The sequence below is a fragment of the Cottoperca gobio genome, chromosome 16 (assembly GCF_900634415.1).
Source record: "Cottoperca gobio chromosome 16, fCotGob3.1, whole genome shotgun sequence".
Taxonomy (NCBI): domain Eukaryota; kingdom Metazoa; phylum Chordata; class Actinopteri; order Perciformes; family Bovichtidae; genus Cottoperca; species Cottoperca gobio.
In genome coordinates this window covers 6,558,839-6,581,338 of record NC_041370.1, presented here as the reverse complement: position 1 = coordinate 6,581,338, position 22,500 = coordinate 6,558,839, and the positions used below count along the sequence as shown (strand labels likewise).

General features: G+C 40.2%; 2 protein-coding genes across 6 annotated transcripts in view; both read left to right on the top strand.

Moving 5' to 3' along the window:
• LOC115021250 (myelin-associated glycoprotein) overlaps positions 1-16,175 on the top strand; it is an 18,805-nt gene extending 2,630 nt beyond the window's left edge. For 2 of the 5 annotated variants that reach the window (XM_029451530.1, XM_029451531.1), the window contains exons 2-13: positions 2,622-2,731; positions 5,359-5,466; positions 6,355-6,430; positions 6,537-6,905; positions 7,281-7,577; positions 7,864-8,121; positions 9,351-9,611; positions 9,894-10,202; positions 11,108-11,207; positions 11,816-11,912; positions 12,180-12,233; positions 12,536-16,175. In XM_029451530.1, coding sequence (XP_029307390.1) covers positions 6,385-6,430; positions 6,537-6,905; positions 7,281-7,577; positions 7,864-8,121; positions 9,351-9,611; positions 9,894-10,202; positions 11,108-11,207; positions 11,816-11,912; positions 12,180-12,233; positions 12,536-12,694 — 1,950 coding nt within the window. In that variant the 5' untranslated portion in view covers positions 2,622-2,731; positions 5,359-5,466; positions 6,355-6,384 and the 3' untranslated portion in view covers positions 12,695-16,175. The remainder of the gene's footprint in view (positions 1-2,621; positions 2,732-5,358; positions 5,467-6,354; positions 6,431-6,536; positions 6,906-7,280; positions 7,578-7,863; positions 8,122-9,350; positions 9,612-9,893; positions 10,203-11,107; positions 11,208-11,815; positions 11,913-12,179; positions 12,234-12,535) is intronic. The other 3 variants (XM_029451532.1, XM_029451534.1, XM_029451533.1) reach the window with 3 other exon arrangements.
• Positions 16,176-17,104: 929 nt separating this feature from the next.
• Positions 17,105-19,787, top strand: LOC115021588 (sialic acid-binding Ig-like lectin 14). Its single transcript, XM_029452114.1, is given in 7 exon segments — positions 17,105-17,269; positions 17,636-17,702; positions 18,104-18,508; positions 18,800-19,018; positions 19,021-19,119; positions 19,286-19,385; positions 19,487-19,787. Coding segments are annotated over 6 exon segments (993 nt in total). The 5' UTR covers positions 17,105-17,269; positions 17,636-17,641; the 3' UTR covers positions 19,596-19,787.
• The last annotated feature ends 2,713 nt before the right edge of the window (positions 19,788-22,500 follow it).

Genomic DNA, 22,500 nt, shown 5'->3' with positions numbered 1-22,500 from the left:
TTTATATGTCGCCCCCTTTTGTTCAGAGCGGAAGGGAGAGCTTTCTAATGAGAGAGGAGGCCTGTGGCTCACCATCTGCCCACTGGGCTGGGGATTGCCAGAGTCAATGGTCTTGCCAGGTAGAAAATAAGCTTTTTTTGTGCTCCTGGTCTCTTTTTATGTTGGTGATCTGCCAACTGAAGCTTACTCCATTGTAACTTTCTGTGCTCTTGGTAACATACTCCTAACATGTGATCTAGAACGCATGCTGATGCTAAAATGTAGCATTATAAACAGGCAGGAAGTGAGACACACACCCACAGACCCGTGCCAATACCAAGAGAGAAAAAAAACCCTTGACCTCCTGAAGTCATCTTCTATAGTTTCTGACTCATATAAAATAAAAATTCCAAAACCAATCATACTTTCCTTGAAAGACTTCAGATAATAAAATAAGAAAAACTGAACTGTCACAGCAGTAGACGTAAATACATAAACAGATGCATAGTATAGATAAAAGCACCCTAAAACACTGCATACATTATAGGTAATAAAAAAAGAAAATAGACATTACATACACTTAAAAAATATCAACCATATAAGATACAAGCAGCAGTGGTTTCATTTTCTTTGATTACCTCAAAGTCCAGTCTGAATCTTTGATTAATGCCAGCTCTCTGCAGTACCTTGGACAGACTGTGTGACTGGATATTGGCAAATCTGTGTGTTTATGTTTGTATCTTGTGTGCATGAGTGTGTGTGTGTGTGTGTGTGTGTGTGTGTGTGTGTGTGTGTGTGTGTGTGTGTGTGTGTGTGTGTGTGTGTGTGCGTGTGTGTGCGTGTGTGTGCTCAGCGCGGCATGTGTGGGAGAGGAAACAGTCATGTTTTAAGACCATCTGCTCCTCTGAGTATTTTAGTGGGGGCCTTAGCTTCTGGTGGACCAACGCGCGTCACAGGCAAACAGCAAAGCGCAAGCTGTGAGCGGGCCTGTTCCGGAAAAATTCCTCCAGTTTCTGCCTCGCACAATGGGCAGTGTTCTGTATACAAGGTTCCCATTCTCCCTCCCCTCCCCATCCAAGAGCCACGGCGAAGCTCCTGTACACGGGCCGCATACGATATTCACAATGAAAATGTTCTTCTTGGCACAGTCGATTGTTTGTGTGAGCCTTTTTCGTTTGTGTGAGCAATTTCAATAATGTAAAATGACTCATAAAAGGTGTCGTGGCCTGATTTGGCAGAGCTGATTGTTCAGACAGCATCTGAATCCCTGAAGCATGATGTGGAATCAGTGATAATGTTTTGCTTTGATTACCTATTACGAGAAGAGAAGTCAGAAAAAGAAATCACATAAAGAGTAACATGCACTGTTGTACTTTTGGATGACATATATTCAAGTCTAAACTGAGCCCGGCTTTGTCTTATCATACTTTTTCAACACGCTATTCCTTGTTGTTTCTTTTGTCTTTCTTTGTGACAGAAATAAAACATGTCATGATTGTCATCCTCTGTCTGCTCTCGTACATTTAATGTTTACATACTGTGTATACAATGACTATAGTCCCAGCAGGACAATGGAGCAGGCTGAGCTTACAAACAGCACATAGGGGATGCAGAGGAAGGTCACATATCTGCACACCCCACTCTGAGGAGTGTGTTGGCTTGCCTTGTGCTGCATGTGTGTGTAGGGGGGGGTATGGCATGCCGCGTATTCGTTTGTACGCGGCTCCAGAGCGTCAGTGCCGCATTCTCCTCTTCAGCTCGTCTCCAGACTGGTTACGGAGGGATTCCCTTGAGATTAACCACGACTCGGTCGATGCCATCACTTGGCCGGTGGCCTAAAGGCTTTTGGATACAGTGACTCACACTACATGTAACAATGAGAGTGGGGGGGGGAAATTGCCACTTGGAAAGACAAGCTGCCTTTGTTACTTTTATATGTAAACTAGGTGGACCTCTGAGTGGATCCATGCTTGTGTTCCCCGCCTACCGACATTCTCCAGCAGGGAAAATATTAGATTTGCATACGGCTGGAAAGATCAATGCTCATGCCCTGAAGCCTTTTCTTCATTTCTGGAATTCAGATGAATCCAGACTTGGCTTTAGATTCAAATTCTTTCTTGAGTTTAATTCTGTGATTTAAGATCTCTTAGATGGGGGTTTTTAAACAAATGAACATTTCCAAGATCATAATCGGTATCAAACTAATGGAAGTGTGTAATTTACATAACCATATGCATCTCACACGTTCTATGTGCCTCCTACTCTCCGTATGTTGCTCTAATGCAGCCTTTCTGAAAGTGATGTCGAGTCATCGTTCTTCACCACGCACTGTTTGCCCTTGTGTCTTGGGCACCACTAGCATGAAACATTTCAACTAATGTCAACGTACTTTGCTTTGACCTCAGAGGGAAGTATGATTAGGCCCATAGTTCAAGGCGTCAAGACACATGGGACAGATCAGGGAAATGGTCGAACCAAGGAAAGGAATGCCGAGTGGGCCAAAGAACAGCTCCAGAAATGCCTGAACGCATATTCAGAGCTGCCCACGACACATATAAACCAGAGCTCACACAGACTCCCTCTCTTCCCCTTGTCTCCTTCTTACATCTCTTTTTATCTCCCTTTTCTATCCTTTCCCACAGAATCTGACATCTAGGATCCAGAGCAAGACGACCAACTCAGGGAGAACAAACACAACGGGAAGACGAAGAAGTCAGGACTGAGAGGGAGCAGGAGCCTGGTGCTGAGGCTGGTATGAGGCAAGTGTTTTTTACGTGCGTGTCGCGTGTGTGTATCTAAGTGCGCACACGTATGCTGTGAGCTCTGAGCCAGCCGTTTGTCTGCCCCATCAATGAGGCTGTTGTTGTTGAGGTTGGGGGTGGTGTCAGTGGCCCTGCCTGGCTGCTCGGCTCCATTCTCTCCTGCCGTTGCTGATGCACGGCCTCTCTGCCTGGACAACACTCGCCCAGCTCTTGGCCTTTTGTTGCAGTGCAGATGGTGGAGCTTGACGCAACGTTGGAGAGAAGTTAGGATTGTCACAGCCAACAGATGCGTCATTATGGGCCAAGACGTCTCGAGATGTGACCTCTTTCACTGTGAGATGTTGATTTTTGAAGTGGCTGTAATCAATATTTTTACAACAATGTATGAAATGAAGATCGCTCGTAGTAATGAACCTGCAGATAATTATCATGTGAATCTGCAGCTCCCCTCAGCTTTATGGAACTTTATAGTGAGTTGTAGCTCAGTGTGCATCCGTCAGGTCTGCACCTTTACTGTTTGGTTCACTCTCACTGCTTTCATAGCGTTGTTTTCAGACACAAGAGACAGTGATAATGCTTTATACACCCACTGTGGCAGCTCCACACAGCAGACAGATATCTAGAGACTACCTGCAGAACACAGTGGAGCAGGTAGTCCCTAGATGTTATGTTAGCAGCTAAAGAGTCAGATGTTTCCCTCAGGAATTGGTAGAGACCAAACAAGAGTTGAAAGAGAGTGAAATAATATGTATTGCAAGTTTAAAGAAGAGTGGCATATGGGTAAAAGTAAAAGGCAACTATTTGCCAAGTAAACTTCTTTTAAGTTATATCTACGCATTTGTGACAGCATGATGAGGAGCAGGACAAATCCATGGCCACTTGCAATGTCAAAACAACAGCATTTTTCACTTCTCTCCAACAACAAGGCTAATATTGGTCATGGATTCTCTGGGGGATGTTGAGACGTGTTAATCACGAAGCTTTAATATACAATCCACTCTTAGGCCTGCCATCTGCACACACCGGCTGCTGCAGCAGGAGGCTGAATCCTCTGCTTCTACTTCTGCACGTATTAATTCTACATCCACTGCACAAGCAACACTCACCATGATAATAATAATATACATTTTCTTTAAATAGCATTTAAACTGTTACACATTTCTTCCAAACAGGACAAACAAGAGTTATCGCTGGTTAGCGTGTTGAAAAGGTAGATATAAGATAAACACTCAGATGAAGCAGTGACATTACATTACATAGATGAGTGTAAAGACATTCATTACAATTGCATTATTGTTACCTGCAGAATGTTTAATACACATCACAGCATTAAATCTGTAGAATATCTAAACATGTGTAAATTAACATCTTTAAATATTACTGTAGGAGCAGTCAATGCTAAGCGAATGAATACAAGTAAAAAGGAGTTGTTGGAGCGATTACATATTTATTGTTATTATCATAAGGTGTTAGTCGGCACATTAGTTTGATTTGACTGGAGAGGTAATCCTTTCTCATTATTATTATTAACTGTAATTATTAGTTATTTTTAATTGTGTATTGTCACAATAAAGAGGAGTTGTTCACAAAACCTTGTTTTAATGAAACAGCAGCACAAAGCCAGCATACTTTATATTTGTATTTACAAAAGGAAAAGTTGATTAATTATACTACCTGTTGAAGCTAACTATCAAAGTCATCATCATGAGGTTTAATTTCATTCAATTCAGCGGCATCGTCTTCTTAATTTGCATAACAGGTAAGGTTTAAAATAAATAATTTAGTAGACAGATTACACTTCCCTCACCTTCACACCTGTTACAGATATCATATCATCAGAGATAGCATAGTGTCTCAACAAAAAATGACTAATTTTATTTACATAGAGACCAAGAGGCTGTCAAGATATCCGATTATTGTGGCCAAAAGAATTACCGTTGTTTATTTATGCATTAGGTTTCTTTTTTAGCAAATGAATTGGACTCAAAATACGACAGTAGGGTGGAAAGAGGCTGTAGCTATAACTCTACAAAAGCATGTATTTGATGGGGGAAAAGTAGGTGTTTATATAAATGTATATAAATGACCAATATTCAATGTGGCTCCAAAACTGAGAGTATATCATTTAGACTATGAAAGACAAGAGGAAAACAACCCTGACACAAGACACAATTTGTAGTTCAAGAGAGCAAAACCATCTCTAGTGGGACTTGTGAACAAAACATAATTCTGCTTTGATGCTAAATGATTTACGTGCCATTTCTGGTGCTGTCGTATTAATAAATGCAGTGGCATTTCTTTGTTTGTCATCACTGAATATTGTTAGCGGTCTCTCCTCTTCACCACCTGATTTATTTCTAGTAGCCTACAGAGCAGATAGTATCAGTAATCTGCTGATGTTTGCTGTTGTGTCAGAGCTCAGTCTACACTGAGTGTCATTCATTGGGCTTACGTATGGCGACTGTAATGAGTGACTCCACTGAGGGGCAGCAAGCAGGTGCTGGCTGACGCTGTGTTTGTGCGTTTGTGTCACTTACTACGGCTCCGTGAGAGCGAGGGGGCTGTGAGTGATGTCATCGCCCGATGATGCTGATGTCACTAGTTTTTTCTTTTACAGAGAAGAAGGCTGTCAAGCTGTCTGGGTGTGAGTGAACACCCTCTAGTGGAGCTGCTGACAAGCTGTCCTGCAGAGCGTCTGTCTGTTTCTAACCATCAGCATTTCAAGGTAAACCCACATTTCACCTACCTTTCATAATAAAAGAGTTTCATTTATTTAAAAGGAATGCGGACTGAGAACGAAGTATATATTAACACAACTAACTCAAGTTAAAAATATAAGTAGCTGCAATACATCCAAAGCCCTTCACATATTTTATAATGGGAACAAAAAAGTACAAAAAGCTCATTTAAGTTGTGAAATGTAACTTTGCTCACTCAGTGAAGAGAGTCTGATGTTTAGGGAAGTTCAGTTTCTTCACCATCTTTACTGTAACAAGGGGACGTCTCTGTTATTTTGTTCATTTGGCATTGCAACATGCAACATTCTCGTCACTTGATCCAGTTGTTTATAGTCCACAATGTGTTTTGTAAAGGAATGTTGGATAAGAAACAGACATATATATAATTTCTAGTTTCTAAACTGACTTACATTATGTGTTTGCTGGTTCTCTTCCTGTGATCGTGCATCGTGCTGTTTTTAATAAATAAATAAATTATAAATAATAATAATAAATATGTCTTTCAGTCATGGCTGCTGCTGTGTTATCGGTTTTGTTTAATCTCAAGAATAAAAAGAGCTAATGTGCTCAGACGAAGACCCCTGAGCCTTCTGTGATGACTTATAGAAATATGAATTTGGAAATGCTTCTTGGCGATAGTAAAAACAAAACACGGTCTTATTTTGCACAGGAACATATTGTGACGCGAACATCGCCTCGCTCCAAATGTGGTGATCAGTGACTCAGTGTAAAAAGACTGTGGGCGGAAATTGTACAACTTTTGGGAAGCTCCGTTTTTTAATAAAAGTTATACTCATGGAGAGCCCCATTGCTGTAAAGGTATTTTTCTCTTGATGATACATGTGCTGTGACTGACGGGATCTTATGTGTTCCAGAGGTCTACGTTCCAGCGTTGAGCAGAGACCATGTGGTGTTTGGATCTGCTCTTACCACTGCTGTTGATCATCAATGGTAAGACGTTCCTCTTCCTCGTTTGATTGGTAGACATATTCTTCCTTTGTACCTCACACTTCCCTCGATGCATGCAGTGTTTTTACACTCTCTGATCGTCTCTCAGATGCCAGTTGCCAGTGGAACGTTTGGGTACCTCGGGACATCTCGGCCATGACAAACTCCTGTGTGGTCATCCCGTGCACCTTCATGTATCCGTCTGGTATCAGGCCGTACCGCGGCACTCACGGTATCTGGTACTTCGGCCAGCCGTACCCTCAACTCTTCCCTCCTGTTGTCTTCAAATCACGCACAGATGTTGTGCACGAGAGCTATAAGGGCCGCACCAAGATGCTGGGTGACCTGCACCAGAGGAACTGCACTCTGCTCATCAACAACATCGGGACAGAGCACTCAGGGAAATACTACTTTCGTGCTGACCTCGGTGGAGCCAACATGTACACGTTCCCAGACTTCTCTGAGCTCAAAGTTCTGGGTAAGTCCCTGATCGGAGGCGAATATACATTAAACTGTAACCAATAAACCAGAAATATAAAATCAGTAATAGTTAATGTAATAATTATTAGAGTTATGCCTTTAATCACTTCAACACAAAGGCTGAAAATATACTTTTTAAATTCGGGGCAACCTTCCCTTTTTAGCTTTTATATTATTTCCATCCTTTCTTTCCTTTTTATTTTGTGTTATTGTTTTGATTACTCTTTTATTGTGTTGATTGGTTCGGTCTGCTTAACTTTGATCTGTTGCATCTGTATATATGTATATGTTGCATCTCTGAGTATAAATGCAGCTTTACAAGTAAGGTTCCTCTTACTATTATTAAGAAATCCAGTTATTTCCTGTCCTCTAGATCAACCCAACATCGACGTCCCAGAGGAGATTATCAGCGATGAGAGTCTGGAGCTGACATGCTACGCTCCGGACAACTGCCCCGACTTGACTCCGGAGATCCAGTGGATGTACACCGACTACCTGCCCGACCCGGAGTTCAGCTCTGACTACCTGGAGGAGAGCAACACAGCAGTACTCTCAAGCACCCTGACCTTCACACCCAGGCCCATGCACAATGGGCAGCTCCTGGGCTGCAGGGTCTTCTACCCCAACACCACACTGGTCTATGAGAGGCTCATCTCTCTGGACATCAAGTGTAAGTTAAAAAGCACCTCCCACTTTAAGGCCAATAACCAGCCATGCTTTCTATATTTTAAAGGTGTAATCATACGATTCAAAGTGCAAAACGAAAGACAAAGGGAAAGAAAAAGAAAAGCCAATTTCACTTCCAGTTAATGACTCAGAGGTTTCCCAAAGTCACATGTTGCAAAATCTGTTTCAGCAGGAAAGATCAAGCTATTATTTTAATATGCAGTCATTTAGTGTTGTCCAGGCACATGAGCGCTGGGACATAAAACTCTCCGCCTTACTTCCCCTCCCAGATGCTCCACGCTCTGTGTGGGTGAACGTGTCCTCAGAGGTGATGGAGGGCAGCTCTGTGATGCTGCACTGCGAGGTGGACAGTAACCCTCCTTCCAGGATCTCCTGGATGTTCGGAGACGAGGAGCTGCTGTGGGACACGGCGTCCAACATCTCGCTCTCGCTGGACGATTTGACGCCTGCGCAGGAGGGAATCTACACCTGCGTTGGGGACAATGGCTATGGCATCATGAACACTTCACTGTACCTGGCTGTCAAGTGTAAGTCTCTGAGACAGCTGCGGTGTCCTAATTCCATCAAACATACTGTATACAATTAGTATGTACTAGGGAATCGGGACACAGCATCTCCCATCTGAAATATTAAAGGAATAGTACCAGATAATCCCCCTCTGTAGGCTTACAATCTGGCTCTTAAAAGTTTGGGTGAAGGACGACAGCTGTTGTCGGTCTGTATTCAACTACGATGGAATTCAACAGGGAACAAATAAAAAGCCTCAAAACATTCATAGAAACTTCTCAAATCCCCCCCTCTACTGTAGCTGCTGTTGATACGGACGCTCAGTATTTTCCAAACTATCTTTGCTTCATCAATAAATCAATATGCACTGCAGAGCTTTCAGAGCCACGAGGAAGCGATGGCAGAAGAAATTTGATCTGTGTCTCAAATCCATACAACATAATAATAGCGTCATAAATCAATGTACTTTTTTGTTCAGTGCAAACACCGAGTGACAAGACACTATCAGACTGTGACTGTGACTCAATACAATTCTTTTTTTTTTTTTTTATCTGCCTGAAGCTGTATAACCTCAGTCCACAATGTTTTGCTTTTTGCAGCTGTGAGGTGTTTTTTGGGCATTTCATTGTGATTCCATAGTGTTGACTAATAGCACATTATACAATCAAATTTAGTATGCACACTGACACACTTTGAGTATACTTTAGTTTTTTCCTGTTTGCACTGCACTACATACTCAGAACCTGCAGGTCATTAGTATGTAGTGTGGAACTGGGACACAGCACGAGTGCTTTGACCTTCCTCTTGAACAGCTAAACATGCGTGTAGGTTGAAGTAGTTGTATGTTTTGAGGGCCAGAAATCTCTGCCCAAACTAACCATTGAACATTTGCATTCATTAAAATGCACATATATTTTATTGGGGTCACGCATACTGATGAACCAACAGCAAATGATCACCCACATCTTCAGCTTATAGTGAGTTTCAGCTCATTGTTAAAATGTCCAGCACACAACTTCCTTGTTTTGGTTCACGCTCACTGCTCTCATAGCGTCATTTTTGGATGCAGCAAGCAGCTGTTCTCAGTTTTGTTTTTTTATCTCTTAAAAACCCACTGCAGATAGTTAATAGCTGACACATAGCTAGTGAACATGGTGGAGCTTTTAGCAGCTAAAGAGACAGAGTCAAAGACTGACTTTCACCAGGAGGCAATACGACTCCAACAAATGAATGATGCATTTTTTTACAGACCCTCCCCGCGAGCCTCTGGTTAACGACTCTATGACGGTCCTAGAGGGATCCTCGCTGGCCTTGCACTGTAGCACTCAGGGCAGCCCGGCCCCAACCCTCACCTGGCTAAAAGACGGGGAGCTGGTGGGCACCATCACTGCTGACGAGCTGTCAGTGCTGGAGATCTTAGAGATCACACCGCAGGGAGACGGACAGTACCGCTGCCTGGCTGAGAACGAGCACGGAAGAGCCAGCAGCTCCTTCAACATCACTGTTGAGTGTGAGTGCTTCACTGTCCTGCGTTACGCCACCCAGTAGTGCCATTATGGACATAGAATAATAATCTGCAGGTCACCAGCATCGCAGCAATGCTTGGATCGAGGATCTCTGAAGTCTCTAAAGTACAATGTTCTGCTTATATGAATTGCAAAATTTAATTTAGCCAATTCTCTTGCTCAGATTTAAATATGAAGCATGACTATGAGAGAAACACCTAGGTTTAAAATGTATATATATTCATATTCAATGCTGTTATTGTAGCTCTCTCTGCCTCCTTCAATAGATGCCCCGGTCCTTCTGGAGGAGTCAAAGTGCACGGTGGTGAGGGAGGGTGTCCAGTGTGTCTGCATAGCCACAGGTAACCCTGAACCCACCATTGAGTTCTATCTGCCCGATGTGAACATCACCATCAACGAATCAGACGGCCGGTACAACTTCTACACGCACACAGACGGCCACACCTCCACGGGTATGATCAAGCTGAGGGAGAAAGGCGAGCGGGTCGACAACGGAGGCCCCGCCGTCAACGTCCACTGCAGCTTCTACAACACGTACGGAAGAGAGAGCGTACACCTGGAGCTACAGCAGGAGAGTGAGTTGGGACCAACTGTACACCCAAACTTGAGATTCTTGTAGTGATGTTTGATCAAATCTTATCCGAATTTCTAGCAGTAAGTCTGATATTCTAGTTTTTTCTTATTGTCAACAACTCTCATGAAAAGACCAAAACTAACAGCAAATAGAAGTATTGTCTGCGGAGACAGAGCCTGATATATATCCCTCTGTGCCATAGAGCTCCATTGTTGTACAATAAATGAGCCACACTGTTTTACTGTGACATAATCCTTCATTACCAGGAACATGTTTATTTTGAGCCGTTCACTTATAAGCTGTCTTGCTGCTGTTGATTAAATATTGTACTGATCTGCAGTAGAAAATAGTCCCCAACAAATGCACTATTTCCTCCTGTATGAGTAGCATTTGCTAAGATGTACAATGCCCAGAGTGCCCAGCTGTTTCAGGGGCTCATTAAGCCTTTTTAAGAAATGAAACTACATATTTGTTTTTACAAATGTACAACTTAAGTGGGAACGGATGTACTTAGGTGCAGGAGTATTGAGAGCTCTTTCACTCCAAATGCAACAGTTGAAAGGCTTTTGTTTCCAACGGAGAGAGTGGCTGTTAGCTATGTTTGTTATGTGCTACTTCTAATTTTTAAACTTTACATCACATGGTTAGCTCTTGTGGAATTAGTCTGAAACATGCTCAACACATTATTGCTTTTGGGCTCTTCATGGGATCGTGACAACAAAGATAGCATCAAGTGAACAATCCCTTTATTTTTAGTAGTTGACATATTGCAGTTTTAAGATGGTGCCTTCCCTATGCTCTTCTTGTCGGCCAGGTGCACAGTTTTTCTATGTGTTGTTCGATATGTTGACCAATAATTAACTTGTATAGCCTCACCTTTTTCATTTGAATCACCTTTGTTTTCAGAAAAGTACATGATGGCAGTTATAGTTGGCACCATTGGTGGAGTGGCGGTGATAGCCTTCATCATAGCAGCAGTGAGATACGTTGGCCACAACAACAAGAAGTGAGTATAAATGACAAACTAATGGAGAGGCAGAAGTAGTCATTTTCCTCACTAAGCATTTTCTGAAATCCAAGGAAACACTTAAGCCTAGTCATCCATTCTAAAACACATTGATGCACATTGAATATGAGTGAATGTGGGATTGATGTGGACGTGAGAACCATTTGAGCAATTTAGCAGTTTCTTTTCCACGACAAGTCCCCCGTTGAAATCCTTGGAGAACCGCATTGGCTGCCTTGTGGAGTCGGTTAGCAAGCTGGACTAACCTTATATTTTGCAGGCTCGATTCCCTGCTCTGACACTGCTTCTGTATCCTTGACCTGCTACGCTAAATAAAATCCAGGTAGCTCTCTTAACCAAGGTGCTTTATTTAAGCCTCAAGGTATATTTGAACCCCCAAATTTGCACGCTTTCTCTGACAAATCACCCCTGAAGTGGGTGTGAACTCAGCGACTAAACCCATCAAATAACCACGTCACTCATCCACAGTTGGCCTCCAGCTTAACCTTACAGAGCTTGTTGTTTTAAAATGGATGCCCAGGCTTGGCGTGTCGCCCTGCGTTAGTGGCAGTCGAGACCGAGTCTGACTATGTGACTCCGTCCCCCAGAGAGAATGGCAACCCTAGGCAGGACGTGGTCCTGGAGAACCCAGCTTTGTACTACAGCGCAGTCAAGAAGGACAAACAAAATCTGAGGAAGAAAGTGGTGAGACATGCTGATGTCAATGATTATGATTATGATGGAGGATGGGTTGGATGACCATTCTCAGATTGTTTGGGGTTACAGTTTTGTATAATAAGTTGTAAATTATGAGACCCAATTTTGACCTCTGAAAATGAGGTAATAGAAGAAGTCTCTCCCACTAGCAGTCCAGTAGCTCCAACCATGACCTTTCCGAACACTGTTTTCTCTTGCCTTCATCGCTTCTCTGCGTTTTTCTCTCTGTTTTTCTCTCCCCTAACTCTTGCACAGCTTAAGACAGAGCTGTTGGGCTCAAAGTTTAACTCCATTCTAGAGGAGACTACGGTAAGGTTCCTAAACAAATCCCCATTAAAAACACAAGCCTCAGTGACAGATACATCTCCTTGCATATCAGCTTCTGTGTTCTGTACACTGCCGTTTGTTTCTGAATCCGCCTTCTGCATGGCTGCCTCATTGCTAACACAAATTGCCAAACTAACAAGAAACATCTCAGTCACCTTGTCAGTTGTCGACCAGTAACCAATAACATTTATTCGTTATGTTTTCCGTCGCGCTCTTCTGTCATTTGAGGTGTCACCGGCACCTTGCCAGTGATGTGTGCAGCTGATCGGTCCTTCTGTCTGCAGGGAGAAGACGGGGATTATCAACCTGTGGGCTCTATGGCAGGGCTGGAGAAGCAAGAGCTAAATTACGCTGCTTTGGAGTTTATCGGAGCCAGGTCCAGGGAGGGGGCCTCAGGGAGGGGGGATGATGACAGCAACTACACGGAAATCAAAGCCAAATGAATCGCGATCCTTCCCTGATCCCTCGGCTATGCGAGACGCAGTGGCAGCCACAACACATGTTCTGCCCCATAAACTGTGTAATAACCCCTCTTCCTCAACTGGATTTCATTCTGCATTCGATGCCTCCTTGTTTCTCATTTCTTCAGATTTGTCACATATAATGTACCACCCAATGCCACTACTCTCCCTTCATGCTGCCCCTCCTCCATTGGACGCCCCTTCACCTACCATCATTTGGGAAAACTGGAACTTTTATGGGTCGGAGCATGACCCACTGGACAATGTAAAGTGAATTATTTAAATTCCTAGCCTCAGTTGTAGTACATAGGCTCTAAAACATGCAGTGTTAACTAGCGACCGTGTTTTTGTTGCTTTCTCTATGTTCTTTGTGATTGTCAAATGAATGACATCTGAGTGCTCACATCCGTCTCACTATCTGCTCTACATCTGTGTCTTGTAACTGTCACTGTGTCTGCTGCCAGTCGAAGCATCAGGGCAAGGAGTTACTGTGCTTTTTGCTCTCTTATATTTATGTGTGTCCGTCAGCAGAGAGCAAACCTCGATTCTCTCTTTCCTTTGGTTAATTACATCCTAAGAAGATAACCGACTGAGGCGAGAGATGGAAACGCATCTCAGCATCTTGTTTCCACATAATTGTATTTAATGTGTGCTGTGACTCGGTAGCCTCTCATAATAAATGAAAAAAGAAAAGGTCACCGTCACTTTTGATTATAATTGAAGAGGTTTTGTAAATTCAAATGGTACACTGTCCAGCTCTGAGAAATATCCCAGCTTCTGTCCAGCAGTTTCCAGTTAACTGTGGAATGTGTGGAGATTTTGGGAGATTTTTCTGCACAGTGTCCAACTCAAAACTTCTGTCTCATCTCCTACTTATTCTCCATAAAGCATGGGTTCTAGCTCTCCGATTGATGTGGAAAATACAGACCTAAAGCACAACATATTTTAGCGTGAGTGGCCAAATGTTATCTCTTTTAGACAATGTGTGTGTATGCGTGTGTGTGTGTGTGTGTGTGTGTGTTCAAATCGTGCTGAAAGATCATAGGACACTGATCATTGATGACTGGGGTCTTTGGGAAGTTTGAGCATCGCTTCACTTGAGAAGCTGATGCTTTTCTCTCACAGGGTTGCATCAGATGTTTGAATGACAAAAAGTGAGGCTGACTTGCCAGCTGTTTATGTTATTCAAAGACATTTGATGAACCCGTGATGTAATATCAAAGCGCACTAATAGTCTAACTTGATAATGGTGTCAATAATATATATTAATAAGATGTATAGCTAGGGAATGGATGCCAGTATGTACAGTAAATACCCTGCATGACTGAGGCACACATCTAAGTATTACATTATGGATAAAAGTGTGAGAAGTAAAAACAATCTTGTCACACATCATTCAAATACTTTTGACTGAATAGTGTCTTAGTAAATAGTACCAACCTCTAACTAGAGTGCACTATAGTCAAATCATAGGCTGCGTTTACATGCAGGGAGTGACCCTCTTATTGACTGTTGTTGAGGTTGATTTAAAGTATAATACCTGCTGTGTTTAGCAATCGTTTCTAATAACCATCGAAAGGGGACAGATCAAAGCAGCAGATGCCGAGATATCCTTTTATTTCATGGGTCAATTTCCAAACCCACTGGATCCTACATTACCCACAATGCAACTAATAGCATGTTTTAGTTAGACCCTCCCTGCCTAGTAAATGTCTTTCAAACTCCATGCACCGAGTTTGTATCTCTGTATATTTTCAGACTTTACAAAGCTTTTTCAGAGCAGCATTTTATGAGGACATTAAAGTTTTCACAGGCTGAACTGTACTGCCCATGATATAAATGCCTGACTTGTACATCAGGAAGTCAGGTCATACGTCTCCGTTTCTCTCAAAAGTGCTTAAAAATAACTCATCGACACTCTGCAGCCTGATTTGACTAACACGGTCTGCCATTTTAAATACGACAACAGGTAACGATTGATGATTTTCACTTTCTGTCAATTACATATGCAGTGAAAATGGAATTGGATTTTTACCTGTGTCTTGTATTTTGGATTGTTTTAACAATGTAAGATCAAGATAAACAATTTGGTCATCCAAATTAATCACGCAAAACAATTACCAAGTCAGTTTTCTCTGCAAGACATTATTTCTAAAATATTGAACTAAAACAAAGTTCCAAAATCTTCTGCTAAAGTGTGTTGAACATCAAGTATGGAAAGCTGCCCACTGATGTTCTCTTCCTAAACAGACATTACCCTGTATGTACTGATCTAGCTAGAGATGTGCAATGATCTCTTCTTGAAGATTGAAAGTCCTTTTGATACACATGCTATGACTAAAGCTTTATAAATGTATGTTTTGAAACAACACGGCACTGTGGCAGTCTCATTTAAAATGATGGATTAAGTTCATCAAGGCAGCAGCGTGTCTGTGTGAGCTGTTTCTAATTGGTTTTACAATCAACATACAGCAACATCCTCTCTCTGTTGTAACTCCATATATGGGTAGACTGTTCATAGGCAGCACTGGCAATATGTAAAGAAAATTAGAGAAATTACTTTAAAATGTTTACATGAACGCAAATAAATCTCTCTGCCAAAACCCAAGTTTGAATAAACCATGTTGGTGAAGCCTTAGGTCCTAAATGGCACAGGGCAGAATCTGACATCAAAACATACCCATAATGCTGTGCTAAGCGAAGGCCTCTATGTCACTATTTTAGTATTCTTATAACAGTAACTGTTGGAATAATATTTTTGGAAATAATTTTGCTTGGTCTTATCCTGCATCAAGTCAAGCTTGAAGTATTTAAATTAAACATGCATAGTGCAGACAAATGAGCCAACTTTGTGTTTAATTTGATTGAAGAACTCTGAGCAGGTTTACAAAATGTTTAAGTATGTAATGCAAAGAGCTTTCAGCTTTTCAGCATTATTTACACACTTCAAGCCAAAACAAGTTAAAAATGCAGTTCTCTGTGCATGTAAACGAAGCTTTTGTCAACCACCCATTCTGACTCACATCAGCCTTTTATTAAGACACTGTTGATTTAAAGATGAATATACGGGCTAGTATTCTTATACAAAGACAATAACAAGTTTCTCTCTTTGAAAGTTTTACAGGTTGTTTTTTATTTTTAAGTAAAGATATCAAATATGTCTTACCTAATCTTTTGTCACAGTGTGTTTTAAAGCAAATGTGTATATCCTATACTTTGTGGTGATCATAATTATCATTATGGGTTGTTTTTTTCTATATACTGTATATGATTGACACAATAATTCAGATCAGGGTTTTGCACTGTTACTTAATAACAGTAAGATTTCTGCAATGATGTAGTTTGCTTGCTCTTTTATTTTAAACAAGTATTTCCTGCCTCAAGCAAATTCATCTGTCTTCAGTTCCACGCAAGCATAAATAAAATAAAAACAACAGCAACTGGAAACAGTTGATTATTGATAGAAAACAAACTGTGAACCGTCTGTTTCTCATGCTGTCTATTGTTTTTGTTTGTTTGAAAGCAACAATCACTATGTTGAAATGTTCTCTTTTTACTTTTTGGTTTCACTTCTTTGATTAAGTAACATACTGAAACATGGTCAAATGGAAACACCAACCCTCGCAAAGTTAACGTGGTTTATTGACGTTACAACGTAATACGAATTTTAATGGGTCAGAGTTCATTTGTTTTTAGATGGGCTACTGTTGTTTTTAGGTGAATACAGGTAAGCATATCAATAAATACAGTGTAGAACTTTGTTTAAAGATTTACACAGATTTGTATCAGCACCTGAAGACCAGCAACCAATTTATTACACTTCACTTCACTTTGTCACTTCATCAGTGACAAAAACTCTAATTCAGCCATCAATACTCAACTGCCACTGTGAATATAAGCCAATAATACAGAGCATTTACAGTTGTGCACACCACACTGTGTAGACTAGAGTATGTGTAAATGAAAGACATTATCATATTCTCCTACTCTATGCTGCTCAACACGTCTCTAAATTAGAGAAGTAAGGTTAGGCTGTTTTCTCTCGAGGACAAGCAGAAAAGGAGAAGGAAGAGATAAAGTATATGAGCAGAGTGTGAGATGACTGTGCAGAGAAGAGAGTGTTGACAACTCCTCAGTGAGGAAAGTAGCTATTGGCTGTCCAAATCAATGATTTGCATAATTGGAATGGACGCTGTAGGAGAGAGGAATAACGTCGTGGGAGAGACAAAAAGCGTGTAAAAAAAACCACCCTAAATACGTGTAGAACTACAAATGAACTTCCTTTTGTTGATTCTTGTTTTTTTATTTTGCCATTGAAATAGGCCATCACTTCTCAAAATAAAAAGTTGCTAGATTTGTCACTAATAGCTTTTGACAAAAAAGGTTTGGGAATATGTGCTGAAAAACTATGAACAACACGTCTTTAAGTTAGATGAGGTCAGGCTGCTATCTCACGATAACAAGCAGAAAAGGAGAAGTAGGAGAGAAAGAGTCCGTTAAGAGCAGAGTCTGAGATCACTGTGCAGAGAAGAGGGCACGAGAGCAAGGCAGAAAAAGGTAAAACACAACTTTTATCTTATCTTATAAATATCTTTTCGAGGGATTGCATAATATCATCAAGAGAAATGCATTAGTGTTGTTGAGTTGTTAAAGATAATTGGAGTAAACTTTATTCGTATAGGAACTTGTGTTTTGCAATAAAGAAAATGTCAAGGTAGCCACACCCGTGCGTAAAGTGGTAGCTGCATTTATGAGCCGTCGACTGTAAGTAGTCGGTGGAATAGTCAAAAGATATGCTAAAAGCTGGTAAGTAAACCTTGAGTTTATAATGTTTCACTTCCTGTTTGTCTTCTAATTTTTTTTTTCTATAAACTGGCTGTGCTTCAGAGAGACAAGAATTTGACCGACTGTCTCACTCCTCAGATCAGGATGTTTGTTCTCATCTGGGCGACTCTGCTTTTCTTTGCTAGAGGCAGCAATGCTGACACTGGTATGTATCTCTATTATTAAATAGTATTTTTTATTTTTCAAAAAGAATTGTGAATAATAAACAGAAATCATTTGCATGAATAAATGTCCCTTTAAATGTTCTACACAAATAGTTCAAAACAAATAAATCTACTCAAAACACCTATTCACTTGTATACTCTGCAATAGATTGTTATTTAAATTAAACCTTTATCTACCAAAGATATTAGATGAAGAAATATCTTAAATGCTGAAATTTGTATTTGTCGTTTGCTCAACGCTGCTGACCGCAGCAGTTTTATAAAACAAAAACAGTCCATGTACTGTGTCTGTTAGGAGTATAGCCTTTCTTCATCGTTTATTAAATATCATTGTGTATTGTCAAAATTGGAATAAACTGTTTCCCCCTGTTTTCATCAACAGATGCATCAGTGGGGTTGACAACACGCTGTGACTATGGATTCTGTATGACTCTTAGTGAAGCAGAAATAACAGCAGAGGCTGGACTCTGTGTTGTAATACCATGTTCTTTCAGTAGTACTTCAGGCTTTACACCCCAACACTTAGTTTGGTACAAATGTGAACCATTGGAATCAAGATGTAGAGATTCTGACATTGTATTCCACACCAACAAGAACAACAACATTCAGTCCAGGTTTATGGGACGGATTTCACTGTTGGAGCCTATAGTGAGTCAGAACTGCAGCATCATCATCAACGACCTCACTGTGTCAGACTCTGGATCATATCGACTCAGAGTTAAAGGTGTTCTGGATGGGAACACAGATGGATATACATTCTTTTCAAAAGCAGCTGTCTCTGTTAAAGGTATGGAGAGCTACAACAAATATATAAAGTGAAGATGTTCATGTGTGTGCCTATGAACTGCACCAACATATTTGGTGTATTTATAATCTTAACGGGGCATGAAGTAATGTTTAGCATTTGTCGACCTCTGTGGGCAACCAGTAGTAACTGCAGCAGTACCTGATAGAACGCCTTCTTATTGTCCCGTTTAAATGTTAAACAAAGTATTTGATTATTTTAGCCTGAATTTAAGTGACGGACCTTCAGGCTGCTCACCTGACTCCACTCGTGGTCTTCCTGCTCTTCCATTAGGTCTGATCCAGAAGCCCACAGTGGTGATTCCTCCTCTGGCAGAGGGACAGCAGACCACACTGAGCTGCACTGCTCCTGGTCTCTGTTCTGGATCTGATCCCAAAATCACCTGGACGTGGAGAGGAGCAGGAGAGAAGGACTCTCACATCACAGGAAACCTCACTGCTTTCAAGACTGAACACCTGACTGCTGTCACACAGAGACTCAGCTCAACTCTGACCTTAACTCTTCAGCTGAACACCACGGCACCAACATTACCTGTAAGGTCAGCTTCACAAACAACATCACTGCAGAAGAGACATTGACTCTGAATATGACCTGTGAGTAGTACTGCACTTTATCCTATCCATATTTATTCTGTGCTCTGTCATCACACTACAGTCAACAGCAGCATCACCGTAACCGTAAAGTGTGTCGGCACTGATTTCACATCATTCACATAAATCTTGAACAGTTATACAATCTACAAAATGTCATTTCTCATAGTAATTCAACATGGACCAAGTGCAGTGAATCCCTGGGGCGTCATCGCTGTTGTATCTCTCATTGTAAATGTCATCGCCATAATCCTCTTGATGCTCCTTTGGTATGATACTACACAACATCATCATTTATGCTTTGAAGGCTCTGTCAATGCACTGGAGACTTTTAGATAACACACAATGTCACTCTTTCTTCTCTTCAAAGGCACACAAGAAGAAAGGTGAAACCCAACCCAGAGGACAAAACTTACATGTCACTGCAGAAAACAGACATGGCACCAGTGTATGACGTTATTGCCCAACCTCAGAACTAACAAGTGTCAGCTTCCACTGAGTTTAGTACTCTGATTGATTTGTTTATCATATTTTTATGTTTAAGATTCTATAAGTAAGACATTTTCTGGTTATTTTTTATTTTATTTAACTGTATTATTATTTTTTATAGTTTACATTTCATGTTATTATTTCAGTATACTCACAGTCTATTGTAGCTGGGATTTAAATGCTTTTTTCAGATTTCTCAACCAGTCTGCAGATCTAAAAATTACATTTTCAAGTGAAATTAATTTAAATCTTTTTATATAATATTTTATTATTAAAATGTTTTTGAGATTTCATTATGATTGCAACTGTATCTTTAGCAATGTGTCTGCCAATACATTGCGTCAGGTCTACGAAATACATTTTAAGTTATTATATAAAGATTTACTTTGCCACTTGTCACAAACAATGAAAATTCATTGTGGCGACACAGAACTACGAATATTTGGCGCAAAGAATATTGAACCTCGCCAGACTAAATGGCACATTTGTTACCGCTCCATTATAAATAAAATAAAAATTAATTTAAGGTTTTCCCATAATGCATGAATATTAATTGTTAACTTTACAACAGTTTACGCTGGTGTGTAATATGCACACATATATTAGTTGACTGTGACAGAATTGTTGGCAGTTATACTTCACATACAGTTATCGCACAATATAAACCATGGAGACATGCTGTCCCACATGCTTGCTTTCTCGACTGCTAGTTGGTTGTTACAGCAAAGGTTCTCAAACACTTTGAGCCCAGGGAGAGACTCCTTACACGGGAGAAAACTTTCCAGAACCTCCTCATAATCGTAACACCGACATAGCGTACGCTTACTACCATTTGTACTTTTAGATGCCATTGGTGGTAATTGTATTCTAAAACTTTTCAACCACGTTTCATGATGATACACAGAAACACATTTGAATCATGTTAATACCACTTATATACTTTTAAACAAAGAGTCATTTTATTTTACTTGACAGCATTTATACTTTTTAAGTAATTGATCTTAAAAGCTTTCAGAAAACGAACAGTAGCATTTTATATGTATATATTTGACTTATTCCTGTATTTACTCGCACTATTATGTCTCTTGCAGTATTTTATCGCACTATTTTATTTCTTTATTATGTCGGTATGTTGAATTGTTGGACTAAAGATTTTCATTGACAACAACTAACCTGTATATTTTGTGTATATGACAATAAAGCTTTTGATTCTTGAATCTTTGAATCCTAATAAATCCAGACACAAATTTACCAATCTAAAACTGACTTTCAGTAAGTGCTTTAACTTAATGTGCCCCAAGTTAATGTGGGTGGGGTGACGGACACAATATGCTGGTTTTATTAGCACAAATGGTCCTCATCTGTACAGTAGATAAGATGCAGCACAATCTTATAATTTATAGAAAATAATTATGCGGACCCCCTGACAGAGTGCGATGGACCCCACTTTGAGAATCATGCATTTAAAGTAATGCACCTCCGATTATGTGCAATATGTGCTTAACATTATTGAAGCAACATAAAAAGAAGCTATAAATGCTAAACTATTAAACAATATTAACACAGCCATCAAAAAAAGTGTGAGGAAAAGGTTTCAGTGCATCTACTGGTTTGTTGGTTTGTCCTAAGATTTATTTAACACACATACAACTTCCCTTTGTCACATTCAGAGAGAGAACGTAAACATACTACAACAGCGACATGCGGTGAGGTTCATTGGTGGGGAGGCACTGACTCTTTCAGAGTCAGATTTACAAATATATGAACCCAACCCAACCCTCTTCTTTTGTTACAGGCTGTGCCAGGAGCAGCTCAGCCTCCCGGTGGCACGTGTGCATCGTATTGACAATGAACGCCTCGTTCGGTCCATGCGTCACTTCCCCTGGTTTGATTTTACACATTTTTATTTATTTTCAAAATTATATTTTTTATTTATTGTTCAGAAGAAAATACAAAAAAAAAACATAAAAATATTAGAAATCTTTTTGTTTATACTTCACTTACTTTGTGATTACTACCAACAGGGAATATTGGTATATAATAGTTATTTATAAATAAATAAAAATATTTATTAATAAATATTTTAAAATGTACAAATTGCAGTTTGTGTACGCCTCTTAGAAAAACCTGTCTAATAAATTAAGTTTTTATCCCTTATCTGAAATTTGGTGGTGAACTTGATAACACTTGGTTCTATGTTTCTATTGTGTTTTTTAGCTCGTGACTACCAGCTATACCCATCTTCAGGCATCTTTTTCAACAAAGAAATTCAAGAGGAGTGTTTTTTCTTCAAATTCAGTATATTCAGACCACTATTACTCAGTGCCAGAAGCACTTGGAGTGATTCTTCACTGTTTTGCAAGAACAATAAGAGAGTCATCTTTTGAATGAGACCAAAATCACGCAGCTGGTACAAATGGTTGAAGAGCAGCTTTCAATTTACTTTGGGTATGTCGTTTGTAGGTATTTTCGGGTAAATCCGTCCACCTTTTAAGAGGTTTTAATATATCACGTTAATAATGTGCAACTTAAATACTAAAGAGTGAAGTGAACAAAGTTTTATTTTTTTATTAGATCAGGTACAAGACTGTGAAGGGGTGAACAACTGAGAAAGGGGAAGTACCATATGGCTGCTTGAGAAAATTGTGTCACTGTAAGAAACCAAACATTCTATGTACAAACTATCCTTCTACATTGTAGGCATGATACATTACGTGCAGAGTGATGTGCATGCATGTGAATGGTCTGTATTACTTGTTAATATCGGCAGTTAAATAATGATGGCCCATTGTAAAAGTCATTAGTTTAAACATTAGTTTAATTATGTACAACTTCCATCAAAGATTAAGTTAATTAAAAACCTGCAACTAAAAAGTATTTAAATCTTAGTTCCTA